At 44.6% G+C, this 22,451-nt stretch overlaps 1 protein-coding gene across 5 annotated transcripts in view; it reads left to right on the plus strand.

Annotated features, from left to right (window-relative positions):
* Nucleotides 1-18,450, plus strand: part of LOC147427408 (cysteine-rich receptor-like protein kinase 29) — an 80,749-nt gene extending 62,299 nt beyond the window's left edge. For 2 of the 5 annotated variants that reach the window (XM_086496383.1, XM_086496382.1), the window contains exon 7: nucleotides 16,569-17,308. In XM_086496383.1, the coding sequence (XP_086352509.1) occupies nucleotides 16,569-16,934 (366 nt within the window). In that variant the 3' untranslated portion in view covers nucleotides 16,935-17,308. Of the gene's footprint in view, nucleotides 1-16,568; nucleotides 17,309-17,952; nucleotides 17,974-18,059 lie in introns of those variants that run through there. The other 3 variants (XR_015185937.1, XM_086496384.1, XM_086496385.1) reach the window with 3 other exon arrangements.
* Nucleotides 18,451-22,451: the final 4,001 nt, after the last annotated feature.

A 22,451-nucleotide genomic window follows, 5' to 3' on the forward strand; every position in this document is an offset into this window, starting at 1 on the left:
AAAAACTTAGTGCCAAAATTTTCAAAGAGTGCGCGCCAAAAATTGGACGTGAACTTAACATCCTTATCTAAAACAATTGATTTTGGCAAACCACAGAGGGGGTACCAATGCTTAATGAACAACCGTGCTACATCTTGTGCAATAACTGTGGCTTTACAAGGAATCAACATGCAAAACTTGCTGAAACGATCAACACTTGTCAAACATTGAGTGTTCCTTGAATGCAAACTTGGTGGTAGGTTAGTCACAAAATCCATAGAAATATTCTGAAAAGGTCCATCGGAAATAGGCAGCGGAAGCAAGAGGCCTTGCTGCTTACCCCTAGGAGCTTTTACTTTTTGACATATAGTGCACTGTGTGATAACGAAACACATCGCATTTTAGGCCAATAAAAGAATCTTTCAATTTTTTCCAAAGTGGTGTTCATTCCGTTGTGCCTACCCGTGAGAGAATCATGTGCATCATGCAATATGGTTGGCGTGAGAGAGGGCAACACACATAAACGTTGACGAAAATACAACAAACCATCACGAATGAGATAGTTGCTTGGCCCTTGGGAAGCAAGAGCCTGCAACCAATGCTTACCAAACTCGGAATCCGCATACTGATTCTTCATGCTGTCAAAAGACTCACCCTGAATAGAAAATGTGGATCTTGACTCAAGAGCCAATATCTGTGCTTTGCGACTCAACGCATCTGCAACAGGGTTAGATTTTCCAGGTACATACTCAATCAAATCTCCAAATTGCTCAAAAAATTGTGACCACTGTGCTTGGCGATCACTCCAATGTGCACTAGGCATAGACTATAGCCACTTGAGGGCTTGATGATCTGTGCGAATTGTGAACTCTCTACCATAAAGAAAATGCTTCCAATGCTTAAGAGAGTGAATGACAGACAAAAGTTCTTTATCATAAACTGAATAATTCTTTTCCGCACTATTGAGCTTCCGGCTAAGGGAAGCTACCGGATGACCATGTTGTTGAAGCACAGTGCCTATTGCGACATTGCTCGCATCCGTCCATTCCTCAAAGGGATCATCCCAAGAGGCAAGGATAAGACACGGTGCCTCTGTCACCGCAACCTTGAGAGCTGCGAAAGCCTCAATGGCTGCTTCGGGCAAGTCTATCCGCTGACGGCGAGTCTTTACCCCTTTCAAAACATCAGTCATAGGTGCAGCAATGCGTGCAAAATTCTCTATGTGCGAGCTATTGCTTGATATAAACCAAGAAAAGAACGCACATCATATGCAGTTTTGGGCAAATCCCAATTACGAACCTGGTTTACCTTCGTGGGATCTAGCTCGACGCCTTCTGCAGAAATGATATAACCCAGATAAGCGACTTCAGTATGAAAAAATTCAAACTTCTTAGCTGCAATGTACACCTGACACTCATCCAAACGAGTTAGTACCCTTTTGACATCTTTTTCATGTTGTTCCCACGATGCAAAAAAAAAGAGAATATCATCTAAAAAGATGAACACACATACACCGACCATATCGCCGAAACGACCTACCATGAGACGATTAAATGTATCCACGGCACCTGTCAATCCAAAAGGCATAACAATATACTCCCATTGCACTCGCTCGGTGCGAAAAGCGGTCTTGAAAATGTCGCCTTTGAAAACCCGTACCTGATGGTCTCCACTTTTGAGATCGACCTTGTTGAAAACCTTTGCCCCATTGAGCCTATCGAGGATATACTCAATGCGAGGCATCGAAAACTTGTTCTTGACGGTCATCTTGTTTAATGCCCTGTAATCAACACACAAACGAGACGAACCATCCTTCTTGCGAACAAACAAAATAGGAGCAGCAAAAGGACTTACACTAGGGCATATGAATCCTCTAGCCACCAACTCCGTGAGTTGTCGCTCTAACTCTTCCTCCTGTGTCTTGTTCAAACGATAGGGAGCCTTACTGACAGGTTGTGCTCTCTCCATAAGCTCGATGCGATGGTCTTCCGGCCGCTCGGGTGGGAGACAAGGTGGAAGATCATCTTGCAAAAAGAGATGTTTAAACTTCGTAAACAAATCTGAATACTTATCTGGAGGCTAAATGCTCGGGGAAACTGGAGCAGCATAGATGAATGCTGCTTGTGCTCCTCGTCGTAATTCACGCTTTACCTGCACATGAGAGATAAGAAGCAAAGAATGCAAGCCCTCCTCAACACGAATGATGAGGGGGGATTTAGTTTTGGCATGTAAAGTGAGAGTGTTAGCCTCCCAATCAATGAGAGGGTTGAGTTCACGAAACCATCTTATGCCCAAAATCATATCACATCCTGAGAGAGGAGACACAAGAAATTTCCTACTGAAAGAAGCGTGTTGAACGGTAAACATCACATCAAGGCACTCCTTCGTGATGAGAGAGTCCATACCAGGAGCGAAGCCATAAACCTCGAGAGGAGATTTCTGACTAACCTCTAGGCGGGCTCTCTCAACAAGAGAGGGACTAATCACATCATGCATACTGCTTGGATCAAACAATATGATAAAATGCTGACCCTTTACATGACCATAACACTTCATGAGAGACTCATCAATGTGTGTGTCAGAGTCATGAGAAGATTCAGGGTGGTGTGTTATAGTGCTTGTGGTTGTTGTGGGTGCCTTTTGTTCTTTAGGTGGGGCTGTTTTAGGACAAGCCTTCTTAATGTGACCCTTGACGTGACATTGAAAACATCTACCTTCCTTAGCATAAATCACTTGTTCTTCAGCCGTGATGTATCCTCCTACAATTCTTTGTGTAGCTTTTTCATCTGGGGTTAGCTTAGGTTTTGCAGGTGCTTTAGCTTTACCCTTAGATTCATTGTTAGAGTTCTTTTCCGAGGAATTAGAGGAAGAAGGGTTAGAAGAATTACCATTCTTACCATTCTTACCGTTCTTACCATTCTGCGTGGTCTGAGAATTCTGAGAGGTTCCTTGAGAAGTACAGATGCTAGAATGCACCTGTATGAGAAGACCGACACCAGATTGGCCCCTAACTTAGGCGCCCCTTTCGGTATTTCTTTATTGTTCAAAAGAGGGAATAAATGCTGTGGATCCCTACAAGCTGCCCCGCACAACCTTGGCTGAATTTTGACTGTTCTGGCCTGATTTCGGCAGCATAACTGTACTAGAACCCTTCACGGTCAGTATTCCCACGCATTAAATGATTTTCCCGACGCATACGGGCACTTTGCAAATCCTGGCGAGAATCTGCAGCACGCTGAATTCTCTGTTTTCAGCCCTGAAAATGCTCCAGAACACCTGTACAGCGGTCCCCTTGCGTCCCCGAACCTCCTGGGGGTATTAGGGTCCGTTTAGGGCCAAAACCCTAAACCTGCAAAAATACACAGCAGGCTGTAATTCATTGTTTCGGGCTCCGTTTTGCGTGCCGGTCGCATCCGTAGCAAGTCCTCGAGCTCCCGCACCTGTAGGGCTACTTGCCCTTTGAATCGGACGAGATTTCTGACGTGAAACCTCTCCGAATTCACCTGTACCTGCGGGGGGATTAGCCGCTAGCTAATCCAGTACCTGTACAAGAAGCTGTTGCCTCGGCAATCGCGGGTTCATCGGCAATCGCGCATGAACCCACACAACTGTACATTGGTCAAATGAAGAGCCCACTAGTGGGGCATAACATACTGCCAAAGGGGAGAGAGAGGGCAGTTTGTAGCGTGCAGGGCATCACTCCTGGCACCGCACTGTGCATAAGAGGGAAAGCAAGCACTCCATAGCTCTTAACCTGTGACAATTTCTGCAAAACAGCCCCTCCTCTCTTCAAATTCAGCGCCAACTCTCTCTTGCATTAGAAACTGCACCAGAATGTGCCACTTGGCACATTTACAAGCATTTTCCCGTTTCGGGGTTGCCGCCTAAAAATCTCCCAACCGGTTGCCCAGTTGACTTCACGGCAGAGTAAGAAAATGTTCCCCTTGTCATTCCGGAGGTAATGACGCCAACACATTTTCAGGTCCCAAAATAGCAGTTCCCTAAATTTTAGGAGATGTTGCCATTGTATCTTTCTAGGTCATCCGACCCTCTTTGTACACTGCGGCCACATCCAGAACTGAAATGTAGCCTCTGTAGCAAAGGATTCCACTTTGGCTAGTCAATGACCCCACTTGGCTAACCATAGTCCTTGTCCAACCTTAGTGCTCTCTTGCCCTCAGGCCTGGACTCCCTCTGGACAGTTCCACACTAGCTATGCAATGCAGGGCAGTTAGATTTCCCGAGGGGTGTTTCCAAAAAGTGAAAGTAAATAGATAATAAGAAAGAAATCAACAACAAGGATAGATAGTAGTCACACGCTGGTGACAGCTGCAGTACATGGTATCTTCGATATCCGCTTGATCATCTCCAGACGTAACGTACCAAAACCTATCCACATAGCATGGAACAGTTTCGTTCTTTGACTGTGGGAGTCGATCCCATTCTTTCTTTACTTCTTCCTCAATAGTCTGGAGGAAGGAATTGTGCATAGAACTCCTTGAAAGCAGTCCAATCTTGGGGTTTGCGTTTTTCTAGGATTAGGGTTAACCATCAACTGCTGGCGTTGCCTTTCAGGTACATACCGACATGGCGAAGCTTGGATCTTTCTTTAAAGTTCCCTTCTGCAAATGCATCTTGAAATTGGCGGATGAAAGCCAAAGCTTTGTCATTATCACGCCGTCCATTGTAGGTGTTGAATTTTACATCTTTGTCACCTGACTTGAATGTTTTCTGCTTTCGGAGCCTTCTCTTATGGTGCTCCTTCTTTCTATGCTTAGACTCTCGATGAACAGGAGTCCTTTCCCTTGAATGTACTTCCTTTCCCTTGATCGTAAGAAACATGTCTTTTGGAGCGACTATGTCATCGAGATCCTTCATGCAAGAAAACTGAGAAGAATCAGGAGGATCCTACCCTTGAACCTTTGGATTAAACCGCACATGACGTTCTGGAGGTTTCCTCTTTCTCTCGTGCATGCGGGAGGTTCCAATTAAAGGATCTTTCTTTGATTCTTGCGTCTTTGGGTTCTGCGGGATTTCTCCCGACCCCATTGGCCCTTCCCTTTCTCAAGGGTATGGAGAAATTTTTGGACTGATGGATGGGAGAGTTTTTTGCAACTCTGCCACATGCTGTTAAAGGATAGAGAACTCTATCAGTCTGCCAAAGAGTCGTCAATCCCTTAAGAAAGAGAGAGATGACCGTGCTTTGATACCATTGTCACAAAAATACGGAAGCGTAAGCTAACTTTTAATTGTACTTCAAATAGTCAAGAGAATTGGAGAGCGAGAGAGAAAACTTGACACTTCATTGGGACCAGAAGATGGGTTGGTTCCCCCCCCATAAAGAGATTATCTTTATTACTAAGGGAGAATCTTTACAAGCACAGGAACGGGGCAAAAGCTTGTCTTCTATTCTTTCTTTTTTGCTTCTGACTGAGAGAGTGAGAAAACTACTCTTGAATACTGAGAGGATTTTCCCTTTGCTGTGAGATTTTGGGAAGCTCTCGGAAGTGAGAGTCTATCTTCCACAAAACTCAATGGAAGCTCTTGAAAATGAGAGTCTACCTTCCACTAACTGTGTCCCTTTATGCATAATCATTCGTGCAATTAAAACAAGGGAGAAACACGCAAAATGCACGCACACATGCTTGCTGTAATTTTCTGCACATAACCTAAACATGTTACCTGAGCACGTTCCAATGCCGAAATAGAGACCTTTTTCGCGATGGAATCGCACCAAACTTTGTGTACGCGTAGTGTAGGTAGAGAAGAACTAGATTCTATGAGTACTTTGCTGAATTTCACCCTAAAATAGATGATTAGGGCTGAAAACAGAGAATTTACAGCCACCACACTCCACGGAGGTGCCTGCTGCAACTTCTCGCGATGAATCTTCACCAAAAGCTGGCTATGGCTATGAGAACCCTTGTTCTAGACAATGGGAGCACGAGGCCACCACATATGTCGCAAGGGGCTGCTCTCAAGTTTCCATGGAGGGCTCCAATGCGTAGAGCACACTCTCAATAGGGGGGGTAGGAGCACTGCCAACACTGAGAAGAGGGGGAGAGGCTGCTCTCTTATAGACTCCAGCAAGAAGGGGGTACTAGAAGAAGAGAGAGGGTGAGTGAGTGAGAGAGTCACTTTGCATTGGCAAGTGTGCCAAGTGGTGCACTTACTTAATAACTATAATACCATTCAACTTTCACATGTAAAAATTCCTAAGCTATTAATGAAATGTGCAAATTGACTCACGATTGTACACATGGACGCAACTAATGAAATGTTAGCTGCTCCTCAACATTACCTGTTCGCACTTGTCCGGCCATTTGGTCCGGCACAAACAGTTTAAATTTGTTTAACTGACTTATCTTAAAGCCATAAAAATAATTGAGGCCTTAGGGTTACTGTTCTAAGGACCCCATCTCATTCTTGTGCTCGCACTGACGCGCGTAATTTTCTGAGCCTGAAATCTGAGGCTACTATCTACCATTTCATTGAAGACCCAATTTCCCAATCACTAGGGCTTCAAGGTATTTTCTGCTAGGGTCTCCCTGAGGTGCTCTGGCCAATACTTGGGCGTACTTGAGGCCCTAGAATTGCTAGTTCTATTCTGATGTGCACACAACTAATTCGATAATTATTTTCTCGTAAATAAATAAATTATTTACAAAGTCTGACATGGTTACACGAGGGGGCCTAAATGACTTTGAATTGAGCCTAGACACTCTTTTACTGCTCGGATTTCAGTGCCGGTTGGCTTGACCAAGTCATAATGACAAGGCCTTTTCGTCTACGGATAAAACTTTCGGCCATTGGCCATTACACACTGGCCACACAATGTCCGGCCATTTGTGACTTCAAAAAGAGGTCCCCAAAAATAAAATAAAAAAATCATTGGAAATAAACCAACAATTAAGATTAGCAGTTGCCACGTCCTCGTGACATGCCTCCCTCTTGAAGTCGCAAACTTCCTCGATTGCATGCCATATATACATGCCATTGATGATCTTGTGTTGTTAGCACGCTTTTATCATCGCATGTACCTGCAAGGTCATAACACATAGATACAAATGACTTATTGAGACCTTCATACTTTTGTCATCTCCATCTATGATAGAAGTGAGCATAATACCTTTTAACACTTGAAGAGCGATGCACACTTCTATTGCATTGAATTCGTATGTACATTTGATGTCCCACAACCTCGCCCAAAAAGTTGGCAAGAACTCAGCTGTGAGACCCTCCTCCTGCCAGTGAGGTGCTGCAGAGCAGGATGAGCCTCTCTCCGCGCTGCCATTATGTGACGTCCTAGATGAACAGTGTACTGAAAGAAAAGAATACCTGGTTGGTCGGCTGAGGAGAAGGGGTCCCTTCAAAACCACTCTCCAGGATCCCACTGCACACGTGCCTAGGGACAACTCTCCCAGGCCCACAGCCTCGAGTGGCCAATCTCAAGAGCTGGTGGGTCAGGATCTATGACACAAGTCCTCCCACAGATGCCCACAACTCGGATCCTCTGAAAACAGCACTCTGCCACTTGTGGGGCCTCTACTGAAACTCTATGTAAACGACCCTCACCCTGTAGCTCAAATACCAGGGAGGGTACAGTCTTTGAGCTAGCTCGAACTACGTTGAGAACCTCCAATCGCGTGAAGGCCCCCATCCATCTGGGCGCTGTTGACTCAAGAGGTGTGAGCCACACAGCTGGTAATGCCTCTTTGATGTCTTGACACATGCTCTGCACTCTCATGCCTTGTAGCTGGATGCTCTGAAGCTCCTCTGACAAGCCTGAGAACTATAACTAGTCACCTACAGCGCGTGCTGGATCCTCTGCCATGGGACAAGAAACATGAAGCCTACTACCAACCAAGTGGCCTCTTTGAGTGCTAACCATGGGGTTCCAAATAAGGGGCTGCCTCTGGCGCTCCTCCGTGCAAGTAGGCTGATGCTGCTCCAGGCCTCTCTGTGGCTGCTCCCAGGAGCGGAGAAGAGTCATAGCAAAATGGTCCTCCAGTCTCTTGCTCAAGCCAACTTTGTGTATCTCTGTGAAGATCCATCTGGTCGAAGGTCGCCAGGGGCCTCCAGCCTGGGCCACCCTAGCACTAAGCTGCTGAAGCAAAAACTTGTTCCTGGGCTCCTCCCTTGGAAGCAATCCTCTGACAACAAACTTCCCTAGAAGGGCTCTGCTTTGCTGTGCTGGGTCTGTGATCCCCAACCCTCCCTGAGAACAAGGAAGAGTGATGACCTGCCAGGCCACTTTGGCCCGGGCTATCTGAGTGTCACGCCCTGACCAATGGAAGTTCTTGATCAGTCTCTCTACCTGACTGATGCATGAACTCGAAAAGATCGAACAGGAAGTGATGTACTACATAGTAGCCAACAACACCTGGTTGGCCTCTACAACTCTGTCTGCCAAGGAAAGACGTGTGGAACTCCGATGTAACAGCTTCCTCCTGATGGACAGGAGGAGGGGAGCAATTTACTACTCAGGGGACAAGCCCAAACCAACCTGACAGCCCAAGTATTGAACTGCAGTCCGAGGGGAAATCCATCTGAAACCCTCACCTAGCAGCCAATCTGGCGTAGGAGCACTACCAACCGATAAAGCCACAGTCTTTTTCCAGTTGATCCGTGCGCCTGATGCACAACAAAAGGCCTCAAGAGCCTGCTCACACCTGTGAAGGTTGGCCTCTTGGCCCTCCAATTACAAAGCTGAGTCGTCTGCAAACTCAGTATCCAACAACTCGTGTCACAAGACAGGCACCACGTGCCAATAGAAAAGAACACTTCAATAACAACTGAATTGAAAGAGAGGCGACACGCGACACAGAGTGGCGGAATTCCACCCCAGAGAGTATTGGCCCCAAACCTTGGCGCCCCTTTGGGTATTTCTTTATATTGCATCAACTCAGTACAAGCCGGTACTCCAAACTCTGCACCTTCGCCAGGAAGCATGCGAGAGAATGAGCCCTAGCCTCGTATTTAAAGGCCCTTGGCCTAAAAAGCAGTTACAGTAAAAAGCCTTTAAAACTCAAAAATTCTAGTCCAAAAGCAAAGCCATAAAGCTGCCAGCGTAAATCACGGAAATCCGTACAGCCTGCCACGTCATCAGCCAGCGCAATTTTCGAAAATCTCCTTGTTGCTCTTAGGTTAGGGTTAGGGTTAGGGTTTTTGCAATTTTAGGGTTTTTGGCAGCAGAATTAGGGTTTGCAGGTTTTAGGGTTAGGGTTTCTAGAATTAGGGCTTGTAGGTTTTAGGGTTAGGATTGCCAAAATTAGGGTTTCAGCAGTCAGGATTTCTGGCAGAAATTAGGGTTAGGGTTTTTGCTCTCGGGAAGCTACGTCATCAGTTTGTGACAGTTTAGGCCCCTCGGCCACATCTGTAAGTTGGCTTCATTCTTTAGGCTTTGACACGTCAGTAGTTTGTTACAACTCATCGCCCCGAATAGGAGCGTTAAGCCACGTAACCAACCTGCTGTGAAACCAAAAATCTGCTCATCGCCTCAGCATAGAACAAAAAGAGAAAGGGGGCAAGAGGGCAGCCCTGTCTGACCGAATGTGTGAGCATGAAGCGATCTCCTATGCCACCTGCCAACAATACCTGACTGTGTGCCCGTCTGGAGAGAGCTGACACACCTCTGATCCAAGCATCTGAGAAGCCCATCCTGCGTAGAGTGCCCTCCACGAAGTCCCGGTCAACTCTATCATAGGCCTTTTTAAAGTCGAGAAGGAGTATCACCAGATCCTCACCAAGGAGGCGAGCGAGGGTAGAAGCCTCCAAAAACGTAAAGATGTTGTCAAGGATACTACGCTCCTTGACAAAACCTGTTTGTGTCCCATGTATAATGCTCTCTAGAAGTGGTTGAATCCTCAAACTCAAAGCCTTGGCAAGAATTTTGTAGGTTGAGTTCAGGATGGTGATGGGTCGCCATTGTCGAATCTCATCCAAGGAGCCACCCTCCTTGGGAATGAGGTAAATGAGACCCTCACTCATGCTGTTAGGCATCTCTCTTGTGTGCAGGATATACTGAAAAGCGTTGTAGAGATCTGAGCCAAGCAAGTCCCAGTACTCTAAGAAAAAAGTGGGAGTCAATCCATCCTCACTTGGGCAGCTACCACGGGGAAGTGCTCTGAGGGCCACATGGAGCTCCTCTAGCTGAAGAGACTGCTCAAGCCCTTGGCGCATCTCCTCAGTCACAAGACACGGCATTTGTGTCCAAACCTGCTCTTTGCAAGCATCTTGGCGCTCTGATTGAGGCTCTACTGAAAGCAGGTCACGATAAAAGTTGGTAGCAATTGCTCGCGTGTCCTCAGGCTCTGAAGCAATTGACCCGTCAAGCCTCCTCAACTAGCTAACCCTCGCATGCGTATGCCGGGGTCCCACAGCCTCAAAGAAAGCCCCTGTCACTCGGTCACCCACCTGGGTCCACTGAGATGCCTGTCGATGGAAAGCAAACTCATGGCGCCTCTCCTCCGTGCTAGCAAGCTACTGACGAGCTTGTTGCAACCGCTCCTCCAACCAAGGACTGTCTGGATGCTGCTCCTGCATCCTCTGCAAGGAAGCAACGCCCCGTCGGAATGCTGCTCGTGTCTGGATGCTGCTCTTGCTCTTGCATCCTCTGCAAGGAAGCAACGCCCCCTCTCTCGTTGCAGCCAGGCGGGCCATGGACTCCTGAAGAAAAGCCGACTGAGCTGAGTAATTCCAGAGGCCACCCTGTGAGCAGGAGAGTCCTGCACGGCTAAGCCCTCTGTCCAAAGAGCCACCACTCTCTCTCTGAGCGTAGAGTCCAGCAAAACCCTCTCAAGAATACGAAGCATCGTGCCATCCCTCCTCTGTCTATCTCTCTCTATGAGGATCATTGGTGCATGGTCTGAAAAAGAAGTACCAGCCAGAATGCAGACTGTCCCACCTTATTCACAGAAGTGGTCACTAGTGTAGAAGCGATCTATCCAAGATAGATTCACTCCTCCCACTCTGCGGTCCGAACGAGAGAAGGACAAACTGTCAGGGGGCCTTACAAAGCTAGAATGCTGCCACACATCTGAAACCCGCAGTCGTACAAAACCTCTCCCAAGCTGCCAACTCAACTCCATGCACAATAGTATGGCTACCTCCAATCTTGTGAGAGGGGTCCTCCAACATGTTGAAGTCACCCCCAATGCACCATTGCTTTGCCTTCGGCAGAGACTCAACAATGAGATCAAAACTCTGCACGTGCACTCGCCACATTGGGCGCATAGATGTTCAGGAAGCCCATGAGGCAACCTTGAACCTGCATAGTGATCCTTGCCTGGCACAATAATCCCTCTGCCCACTATGGCGTGTTGCAAAGAGATCGCAATAGTCATACATACCTTTCCCTGGATGCCTCCAGGTCCAAATGCAGCTGACCAAAACGTCTCATAGCGACCGCGCAAAATCTGACCACATCGTCGAACGCGGCTCTCACAAAGATGATGCTCCTGTAGCATAAGAATGTCAATCTCACCACCCATAAGGCGTCTTTGAAGCTCCTGACGCAGCCGACCCCTCTGACACTAAAACTGGGGCCCTCCTAATCCCTCCACATTCCATGAGATGATCCTAATGGAGTCGGTGAGAGAAAACAACTGCTCCCACAACAGCCAACCTCGCTATCTTTGAGGCCGGTTTGGATGGGGAGTAACCGCATCCGAACGACCTCTAGACAAGCAAGATAGGAGTGACTGTCCAACCCAGGTCCAAGCTGAGCGTGTAGCCCGAAGGGTTGGTTTCATTATTGGTGATTTACTCCTGGGAGTAGAGAGAAATGTTGTTTTGGTATTGTGTGAACCTCGGTATGACACAACGAGATGTGTGGGGAGCGTTTTGCTGGAAAACCTCCGAATGACGCAGACGAGAGAGTGTTTGGTTGTATGCTTCAACCTCCAAGTGACGTAGGCTGCGATCTGGGGAGCGTTTGCTTGTACCAGTCCCGTGAACTCATGGTCTGGACCTTTTTAGGTTATTTGTGAGGGGAGTGCCGAGGTAGTCATTGAGTAGCTTCATACCGCAGACCGTCTGTCTCGAGGGAGTGCTCAGCGGCGTTGTTCGTTGTATCTTGTAACATACATATGTGAGCATTTGTGTTGCATTGTGATGTGCCAACCATTGAATATTCCTTATTGGATGAGGTACTTATGGGAAGTCAACGACCCAAAATATCAAGAGTTCCGATTTGGAATGAGACTCCTTATTGGATGAGATTCTTCTGGGAAGCCAGCGACCCAAGAAATCAAGAGATCCGATTTGGAATGAGAAAACCAATTGTCCCTCGGGAAATTTTTGAGCTAACTTCAGTTGTTTTGTAGGTATGTTGTAATCGCGAACGATCACTTTCTTTCAAGAAGGGGGGATGTCACAAACTACTGACGTGTCAAGCCACTGAAGAACGGAGCCAACCTACAGATCCCGACCGAGAGGCCTAAACCCTAAATGAAGAAGGAGAAGCAACAGAAGAAGTTTTACCAACTTACAAAGTCTTGCCAAGTGGCCTATTTTTAAAGAGGAGTTCCCGCCAACTTAGGGGATCCCATTGGGCCCAAGTGACCTAAAGGGATTAAATAAAGCAGGACCACACACACTTGCACTCTATTTGCGTAGCAAGTGATGACGTGGCAGACCTGTACGGATTTTCGGATTTTGCACTGATGACGTGGCAGCCTGTATGGATTTCCACGTTTTACGCTGATTGGTGACGTGGCAGAGCTGTACGGATTTTCGCAAAGCGTGCTGATAGCTTTTGGTGCTAGTGCTTTTGGGACCAATTGCTTTCGAGTTTGATTGCTTTTCAAGGCAAAGGGCCTTTAAATATGTGCAGAGGGCTCATTGTCTGGCATGCTTAAGTTGAAGGTGCAAGGATTGGAGTACCGACATTGTACTCAGTTGAAGCAATATAAAGAAATACCAGAAGGGGCGTCAAGGTTTGGGGCCAATACTCTCTGGGGTGGAATTCCGCCACTCCGTGTCGCGTGTGCTCTCTCTCTCTTTTTCAGTTCAGTTGTTATTGAAGTTCTAAAAGTCAGTTCAGTCTGTTCTTTTCTATTGGCACGTGGTGCCCGTCTTGTGATAACTTATCCACTCTTCACTTGTACAACATTATTTTTTGCCCTTCGAGGAGCATGATTGATCACCAAATCAATGTGCGCGGTGTCGCACGTCCTTACTGCATGTTATATTTTGATATTATGTAATATGAGTACAAAACCCACTTTTTCTTTGCAATCTTGTGCTCTTAGTGTTGTCTAGTATATGTCAAGCATTTAATGTGCAAAGAACAAGTGTTTTTAAATGCGCGTCCCCTAGTGCGTCCCTCGTCCCCTGTTTTGCCACGTCCACGTCCTCGGGACTCATCACGTCCCCGAGACCCGTCTCCATGTGACTATGCATTAAAACCTTCTTTACCTCGAACGACTTGTGCACAAAAGACTTTCTTTTCTTTTTCTTAGCGTGTCCTTCAAACGTCTCGGCTGAGTCCTTGCCTTTGTTTGCCTCTTTTGACCCCTGGGACGCTTCAAGAGCCACTTTCACAACGGGCTTCTTTGTTGAATTTTTCTTTTGCTGACCCCCTTTCACGTTGCCCTGAAACCCACTGTCCTCTCCCTTCAACAAGGCAAGACCATTGTTGGCAACTTCCATAAGCTGAGTGAGGGTAGCCGCTTTGTTCTTTGTATAGTAATCTCGAAGACCTTTAGGCAGCCCACAACAATACTTCTCAATCTGCTTGTCAGTGGCACAAACTTGTGGGAGGTTACTTAGAGCAACGCTTTACAGAACTTGCAATTGTCCTCCTGTAGGCTCTTGCAAGTAGCCGCAGTGAATGGTGCCAATCCGTCATGACATCGGCTCCAAATTTATTTGACAGTCATGCAAATGCTAACATTTTCTTGAAGTATACCTATGTGGCGGGTGCTTGTCCTCGCATAAATAGTATCGTCCACCATGTAAGCGCATTGGCTTTCAAGAAAGTGGCAACTTTCTTGACCTTAGAGGTCTCTGTAAAATTCCCCCTTGCATAAGCTGTATCAAACTGTGGGAGGAAAGTAAGAGCCTTTGCTTATCCTCAAAGCCGCGGAAAGTATCAAACTTCATAGTTGCACCACCTTTTTTGTATGCTTTTGGCTTTTGCAGTGCTCCCAAATTGTCGTAGGGAATTGTCAGCAACATGGGAATTGTAATAGGGATCATCGGTGCCCCTTGGCCATTGACTTTCTGAATAACTGGTGCCGTATGTGCGTGCTCGTCGGAAAAACCAGCCATGCCAAAATTGCCATGTGGCACCCCAAGCTGGCCCTGGTTGCACTGAAACCCTTGTTGCATGCCATTATTACCAAAGACTATTCCTGGCATATATTATTGGTTTCCAATCGCATAACCAGCCATGCTCTGAAACACAGATCCACCCCCGAAATACTTAGAATGTACCGTGGGTGGTGGAAAGACCTGTTGCATAGCTTGGAAACTGGTTCCCTGTCCATTTAATGCAACATTTGGACTCTGAAAGGTGGTTGGTAGAATTGGTAAAACCACCTGTTCATGGACAAATGGAATTTGTCTTGGAGCCCCAACTGACTCCGCAACATGTGAGTGCTCCTTGCCCTTCTGGGACGCAACAAGCTCTACTGCAAGAGAGAGTTGCCTTGTCTGCTGTGACACTCGTGGCACTTGCAGAAATTCCATAAACCTAGGATTCAGCACCAACCGAGAAAAGACATTCACAGTGGCAACTAAGTGTGTCTCGAACGTATCCTCGTCTAGTTGCCCAGTCATATACCCTTGATCTTGTGGAGCATTCAAATCAACAAAAGGTACAAATAGGGGTGGCCGTGAACTCTCACCACGCTCGAACACTCGAGCGTGGAATAGCCTATCTGTCCTGTGAAGAGGAACCCTCTTCCCTGGCGTTGTTTGTCCTGTCAGCCATAGTGTAATTCTATGTTCCTTTGCTCCATGTCTTCGCCACAAACGAACCAAGGCTCACTCTTTAAGGAAAAAGTGATTCTGTTGCGGCGACGGAACCATGAAATTGGCCCGTGGGACGGTGTATATAGCTTCCACCCGAATTTCTACTTGATAAACTTTACTTGAACTTTACGACGCAGAGGAACTTCACGATTAAACCTGTGATAGGAATTAACACTTCAATCAAGCCACGGCCTAGCAGCTAGAGTGCTACCAAGCAGACAATGACACCTTGTAGGCCCTAAAGACCGGTGCCCCTTTTTGTATTTCTTTATTCTTATAAAAATTGGGAGAAAACCTATGAGTTCCTACGAGCTGTCCCACTTTTACTGGGCTGAAAAATGGCATACTCTAGCCCGATTTCGGCAGCATAACCGCGGTAGGAAGCTTCACAAATAAAGTTCCCATGCAAAAGGTGACTCCCCCGGCGCATACGAGCACTTTCCCAAACCTGGTGAGAATCTGCAGCACTCTGAATTCTCTGTTTTTCGCCCCGAAAATGCACCAAATCACATCGTACAACGATCCCATCTCCGCTTGGGGGTATTAGGGATCAATTAGGGTCAAAACCCTAAACCTTAACAAATACACAACAGGTTGTATTTTACTGTTTTGGGCTCCGTTTTGTGTGTTGGTGGCATTCGTAGCAAGCCCTCGTTCTCCGTACCTGTAGGGCTTCTTGCCCTCCGAATCGGATGAGCGAGGGGCCTAAGTGACTTTGAACTGAGCCTAGACACCCTTTTACTCCTCGGATTTCAGTGTCGACTTGCCCGACCATCTCGTGGCAAACTCTCGGCCATCGGCCGTTTACCACACAATGCCCGGCCATTTGTGACTTCAAAAAGAGGGTCCTAAAAATCAAATAAAAATTAAACGAAAGAAACCAACAACTAAGGTTAGTGGTTGCCATAGCCTTGTGACATTGAGAGAGATAGATAGATAGATTGTATTATCGTCCACGGAGGTCAAATATGACCCATGGGACCAGATACAAAACTTTACAGTAGCATGCTTATACGTAAAGACATGAGATACAATCAGTTAAGGACTGAGGGTCCATTGGGAGGATAAAAGAAAGGAACAAAAACCTAAGGGGGAGCAGTTGGGGGAAGAGCCCCTTTTGAAGTTCGAAAGTCCTGGATGATAGTTTTACCGCCTTGATACACTGCCCATTTACCTTGTTTGCGGGTTTCAGACATCTTCTTGAGCTCGTCCTTTTTAATTTTAAGTTGATTCATGGTCAGCTCCTCAGTAATCCAAAGCTTGGTTCCTTTGAGGAGGCGGGATTGAGATAAAAGCTTCACCCGCTCCTCTTTGTTCTTGAAAGTAAGGACACAATGCTCGGACGCACATGTCGATGTGTATCATTGATCCAAGCGACGGTCTCTGGCTTGATGTTGACTGGCTCAACAATGTTGTTGAGTTTGGTGATTGCCTCTTCAAGGGTGTCCTCAACAGTGCCCACCGATGTGGACTTTGAGGCCATTATCTTCTTGAAATTTGTGTTCGCAGAGCTCCTTTGTTACACAAGTCTTCACTTGGGCGATGGTTGTTGAGAGAGAGAGAGAGAGAGAGAGAGAGAGAGAGAGAGAACCATCTTGATGTGTGTTCAGGTTTGGGAAAAGTACTCACATGAAAGAACTCTAGACTTGGTGGATGAGAAGTTGGGTAATGTCTTCTTTCCAGAACAAGTTGTTCGCTTGGTGCATATCGCATTGCTATGCACACAGGAGAATCCCAAGCAAAGACCAGCAATGTCCATGGTGACTTTATGGCTTTCTGGAATGTCCGACATACTTGAAATGCCAGTTAAGCCAACATTTCTTGATTACAATGATTCAGGTTCAGCCGAGGGTGAATCCAACCATGAGTTTACTTCTACAGCATCTATTTCTTCTCACTCCATCCACGTTTCTAGGGTGCAGCTTGCTCATCTATCGGGTGGAGTGCAATCAAATGAGAGCGTGACCCCAAGGTGAGGGGGGCATTTGTGTATAACCAAGGTGATCAAATGGTGAGCCTTGGCCCCTGTGCATCTATCTTTGATTTTAGAGCTAGTTTACTTGGTGCATTTACCTTAAATGCAGTACTATATGTTCTTTAAGCTTACCAACAATGAACTCTAGTGATGCTATTTCATACAACAGAAATTTCAAGAAATTAGCTATGTAAGAGCATGACATTCCACACTATTCTTCATTCTTTTAAGACCATGCGCTTCAGAAACAATGAGCTGGCTACCCCTTGCAAGGGAGATAATCAAGGAGCCTGCTGTGCAAAAGGATGATGCTTTGCAAATCCTTCACTTCTTTCCACTCCTTTTGAAGTACAGATGTGTGGTGTTTAAACGTTCCATCATTGCGCACTCATCTTTTTCATGTAGCCATCAAATCAAAGAAACAATTTCAATTGCATCAACAACATAAATGGTTCACCAAGCTGAGCATTTTGCAACAAAGGTGCCGTAAGGAGATACATGGAGTAAAGCTCTCATGGCGGCTGGAGGCTCACCTGCATCATCTTACAAGAGTAAATAACCAAATCCCCAAACAAATGATACATCATTCTCCATGAATGGCCTTAGTGTGCTTGTGTGTGTTGGTTGGGGGATAGCCTACTTGTGTAGCGTGTAGCATTCCTTGTTGAGTCAAAAGCTCCTCCACAACAGCTTCCCACACTCTTTGTCCTCTAAAAAAGAGGGGTTTTGTCTGTCAACAAAACCAAACATGAAAATGGACAACACAACATTAATTTTACATGGATTTCTAGAATTATCTCAAATAATGAGTTGTGGAGTTAGTAAGGTGATGATGAAGAATGCCTAAATGAATGATATGGATTAGGGTGGATAGACCAACGATCCACGTATAGCTTAATCATACTAGAATAAAGCTGAAGAAGAATTTACTAAAGGCCCAATGCACAAAATGATACATGGTTGCAAAAACATGGTTGATAATTATGCATAAAACTAAAACACCATGTGCTCTTTTGTAGGGCTAAAAAGGATATTGTAGCCTAGATGTCAGAGATGTGAGCATATTTGGTGTTGGTGGCTCATTCGACAAAGCCTTACACATCATTGGGTTGATTGTACTTTGCAGCTCACCTTCAACATAAGAGATACCACACGTGTATATTGTCTACTAGCTGGCTTACACATGACATGGAGATCAGGAGGCCCATAAGAGATGCAATAGAGTTCGCGTCATCCCAACATTCAAGGCTATCAACACAAGTGGGGGGGGCAAAAGCAATGGGAAATTCATAAAAGCCCTATCTTTGGTTAGCCATGAGGTGGTGGCATGAGGTTGTTGCCATGGCTGTTGAAGTTAAATAGGAGGGTCTTGCTATTTCCTCTCCCTTTCCAACCCGCCTTGCCTTGCTCTTGCTCGCACTCACACCTCTTCTTTTTGTTTCATGTTGTTAATATGACAAGCGCACATATCTTTGCTACAAAGTTTCTTTTTTCAACCTTTTTGGAAAAAAGATCAGTCTCCTATCAAAAGATTAGCATCTGACCTTGAATAAATCACCAAAGCAGCAAATTAAGGTTTGCACAACATAAACATGATCCTTCACCAAAGTGAGAGTGAGTCTCCTAGCAAGAGAAGAGAAACACAATGGGTAATATATAATTACATTAAAATTAAGCGGATGAGTTCCATCCATATTTACAGTCCGTGTAACCAAAATAAGATGGCTAGAAAAGGTATCGATCATCGGCATCTGTAAACATTTTCCCCTCCTAGACGACACATGTTCTCGTCATTGCCTTAGTCGTGGAAAAAAATGCTTATCGAGGATCTCAAGAGCTCTGTTGAACTTTGATGCCCTGGCTTGTATCTCTACATTGTAGATTATCTGCCATAGTGGATTTTCTCTTAAAGTGTTCTGGTAGGCAATATGTTCTGGTGGGGCATAGAGACACATCGTAGTGTCAATCACAATGGAGTGTACTTACGGAAGAAGATACACTAGAGGAATCATGAATCTTAAACTACCAATCATCGGTTAGGCTACAATCATTTCTCACAGGAATTAATCACTTGATGTTTTCTCAGTCATATGAGCTCGAAATGCTTTAAAACTCAAGGAGATGCTAAGTTCGGGATGTTATATCAAAATCGAACCATTGAAACCTAATTTTGAGGATAACACAAATTGCAATCCTTCATTCTATGGGTTATCAAAAGATGCACAAAAACAGTTTAACTGCTCCTTCTTAGGCTTAGGATCAACCTCCTATAAAAAGATTAACATTTAACCTTGAATATATCACCAAAACATCAGATTAAAGTTTACAAAGCATAAATATGAAACTTCACCAAAGTGACAATGAATGTCTTAGCAAGAGAAGAGAAACACAATGCACTTGATAGAGCTTGATTTGGATAACCAGATTACAATATGGTGATTATGAAATAGCTATGCTCACTTTATTGATTCACCATACAAAGAGCACCCTACAAAAGGTTATCCCACTTATGCTAATAATTGGATTTTATACCTGGGGATACTAAAAGAAGATATCTATGTTTTTTTCCCATGGGTAATATATAATTAGCTATGGGAATTAAGCGGGTGAGCTTCATCTATATTTACAATGCATCTAGGCTTAGTTCCCATGGGTAATATAGAGTTACATCAAATTGAGTAGGCGAGATCCATATACATTTACAATGCATCTATGATTAGTTCCCATGGGGTAATATAGATTTATATCATCAAAATTGTGCGGGTGAGCTTCATCTATATTTACAATGTATGTAATTAAAATCCATCAGAATTAATTATAGTAGTTCCCATGGGTAATATATAATTACGTAAAAATTAAGCTGGTGAGCTCCATCTATATTTACAATCTGTGTAATCAAAACAAAATGAGGACTTCAACTAAACTTTGGTTAGAAGGGTATCAATCACAGGCATTGCAAACATTTCCCCCTTCTATATGATGCACATCCCTGTCATCGATTTAATTGCAAAAAAAATGTTCATCAAGGGTCTCAAGAGCTCTAATGAACTTTGATTCCCCCGCCTTTATCTCTGCCTTGTAGGTTATCTACCACATTGGATTTTCTCTTGAAGTGTTATGATAGGAAATACGCGTAGCTTGTAATTCTCATGTGAGTGGGTTGAAGATCAGTGATGACTCGATCTCAATATATCCCATCACAAAGCATTCTTCGGATTGCCAAATTACAAGATATGATGATTACAAAATAGATCTGCCGAGTTCACTACACCATAGGGATACTAAAAAAAGATATCTAAGCTTTCTTCCCATGGGTAATAGTTACATCAAAATTACATCTAGGTTGTTCCCATGGGTAATATATAATTACATCAAAAGTAAGTGGGTGAGCTCCATCTATATTTACAATCCGTGTAATCAAAATAAGACTAAAAACGAAGATTTCAATGAAAAATTGGCTAGAATGGGTATCTATTTTCCCCTCCTAGATAATGCACATCCTTGTCAATGCCTTAGTTGCTTGTCGAGGGTCTTAAGAGCTCTATTTAACTTTGATGCCATGACCTCTATCTCTGCCTTGTTGGTTATCTTCCGTAGTGGACTTCTCTGAAAGTGTTTTGGTAGGCATTGTGCCTAGCTTGCACTTCCCAAGATTGATGAGTCAATCTCAATATATCCTATCACAAAGCATGCTTCAAAGATTTGGAGGTAATGTGATGGGGCACGGAGACACTTTGGAGTGTCAATCACAATGTGAACTTGCGAAGGACCATGCAATAGAGCAATCATGAATCATCAATTTACAATCAATCGTCATGCATACAGTCATTCCTCACACCAATTAATCACTTCATGTTTTATCAATCATATGAGATCGAAATTCTTTAAAACTCAAGGAGATGCTAAGTTTGGGCTGTCAGATCAAACCTAGACCATCAAAACCTAAGTTTGAGGGTAATAAAGATCACAATCCTTCATTCTATAGGTCATCAAAAGATGCACAAAAATAGTTTAACAACTTCTTGTTAAGCTTAAGATTAGCCTCCTATAGAAACTAAACATGATACTTTACCAAAGTGATAGTGAATCTACTAGTAAGAGAAGAATATACAATGCACTTGATGGAACTTGATTTGAATTACGATATTACAAGATATGATAATTATAACATGGCTCTTCTCACTACACTACTTCACCATACAAAGAGTTTACCGTACAAAAGGTTATCCCACTTCTATTAATAAATGAATTCTAACCTAGGAATACTAAAAAAAGATATCTAGGCTTAGTCCCATGGACACCTAAGAGTTCACCGTACAAAAGTTATCCCACTTACTCATTTGAGGTCGTTTAAACATTTTGTACTTGTCTGTAGGCTTGGTTCATCTTTTTGACTACCTCTTTAGCTAGTTGTTTAACATTAGCTATTGATTGGGCTGAGTTAGTCTTTCGAGTGGTAGTTTCACTAGTGTGGAGCCTTCATCATTTGTTGAGGCATCTGTATTCTTTGAAATCTTGTCGTAGACTTTGCAATTTTCCACAAGGTACAAAGTTTCCTTTGTGACTCCTTCTAAGGATGAAAAACCCTTTAATTGGAGATCCTTTTTTAGCATGTCATTCTTTAAATCTTTAATGAAAAGCACTACCAATCGGTCCTGTTGTGGTACCTCCCACGATGGGCATCTCTCAAGGTATTGTTTAAATCTCAGTGAAGCTTCATTGTTTGTCCAATTCAGCATACGGGCATCCACCTATCCAAACACCACATTTCTAATATATTTGTACTCTATTATTTTTCCGAGGTAGTGTAGCTATACTGTGTGTAAATCCAGATTCTAGAGTGACAAATCTGTCTTGTAAGTTATAATTCTATCATGATATTTGTAAAGGGCCATGTGAGCCAACCATTGGCCATTTAGAAAGACCAATATGACGTATGGGACAAAGAAAACTTGTACAAATAGAGGCTCCTCTATCTAAGAGGGTACAATGTCTGCAATGCAACATATATTTGTGTGTGTGTGTGGGGGGGGGGGGGGGGGGGAGGGAGGGTTGATACAACAATATTGCAACAAATGTCATTTATGGGATAAGGGTGACTAAGGGAGGAGGGGGATGCTGGTTGGTTTTTTGTGTTCAAAACTCCTCAATCATGGATTTACCACCACGATAGACGACGTACATACCTGCAGACTGTGCATCTCTTACGTCTTTATCTTGGGTTGGACGAGGCTTAGAGACTTCCTAATCCATATGGTCATGCGCTTGAGAAGATGTGTTTGCTTTAAGAGTGCCATGCAGTCCTGTTTGGTCTTGAAAACAAGGCTCGCTTGGTTGGTGCGAGGATTCCGATCTACAAATTTGATGGTGGGAATGCCAAAATTGACGGGTTTGATAGCCTTGTTGAGCTTGGTTAGGGTTGTGGGAAAATCATCATTCTCATCCCACTAAGTGTGGGGCAAGGCGTCAAAGCATACAGTCTCTGCTAGACCTTCATGACAATTGTAAGGACATGGGT

This window comes from Adiantum capillus-veneris, chromosome 23 (genome assembly GCF_014529385.1).
Source record: "Adiantum capillus-veneris isolate H3 chromosome 23, ASM1452938v2, whole genome shotgun sequence".
Taxonomy (NCBI): Eukaryota; Viridiplantae; Streptophyta; class Polypodiopsida; order Polypodiales; family Pteridaceae; genus Adiantum; species Adiantum capillus-veneris.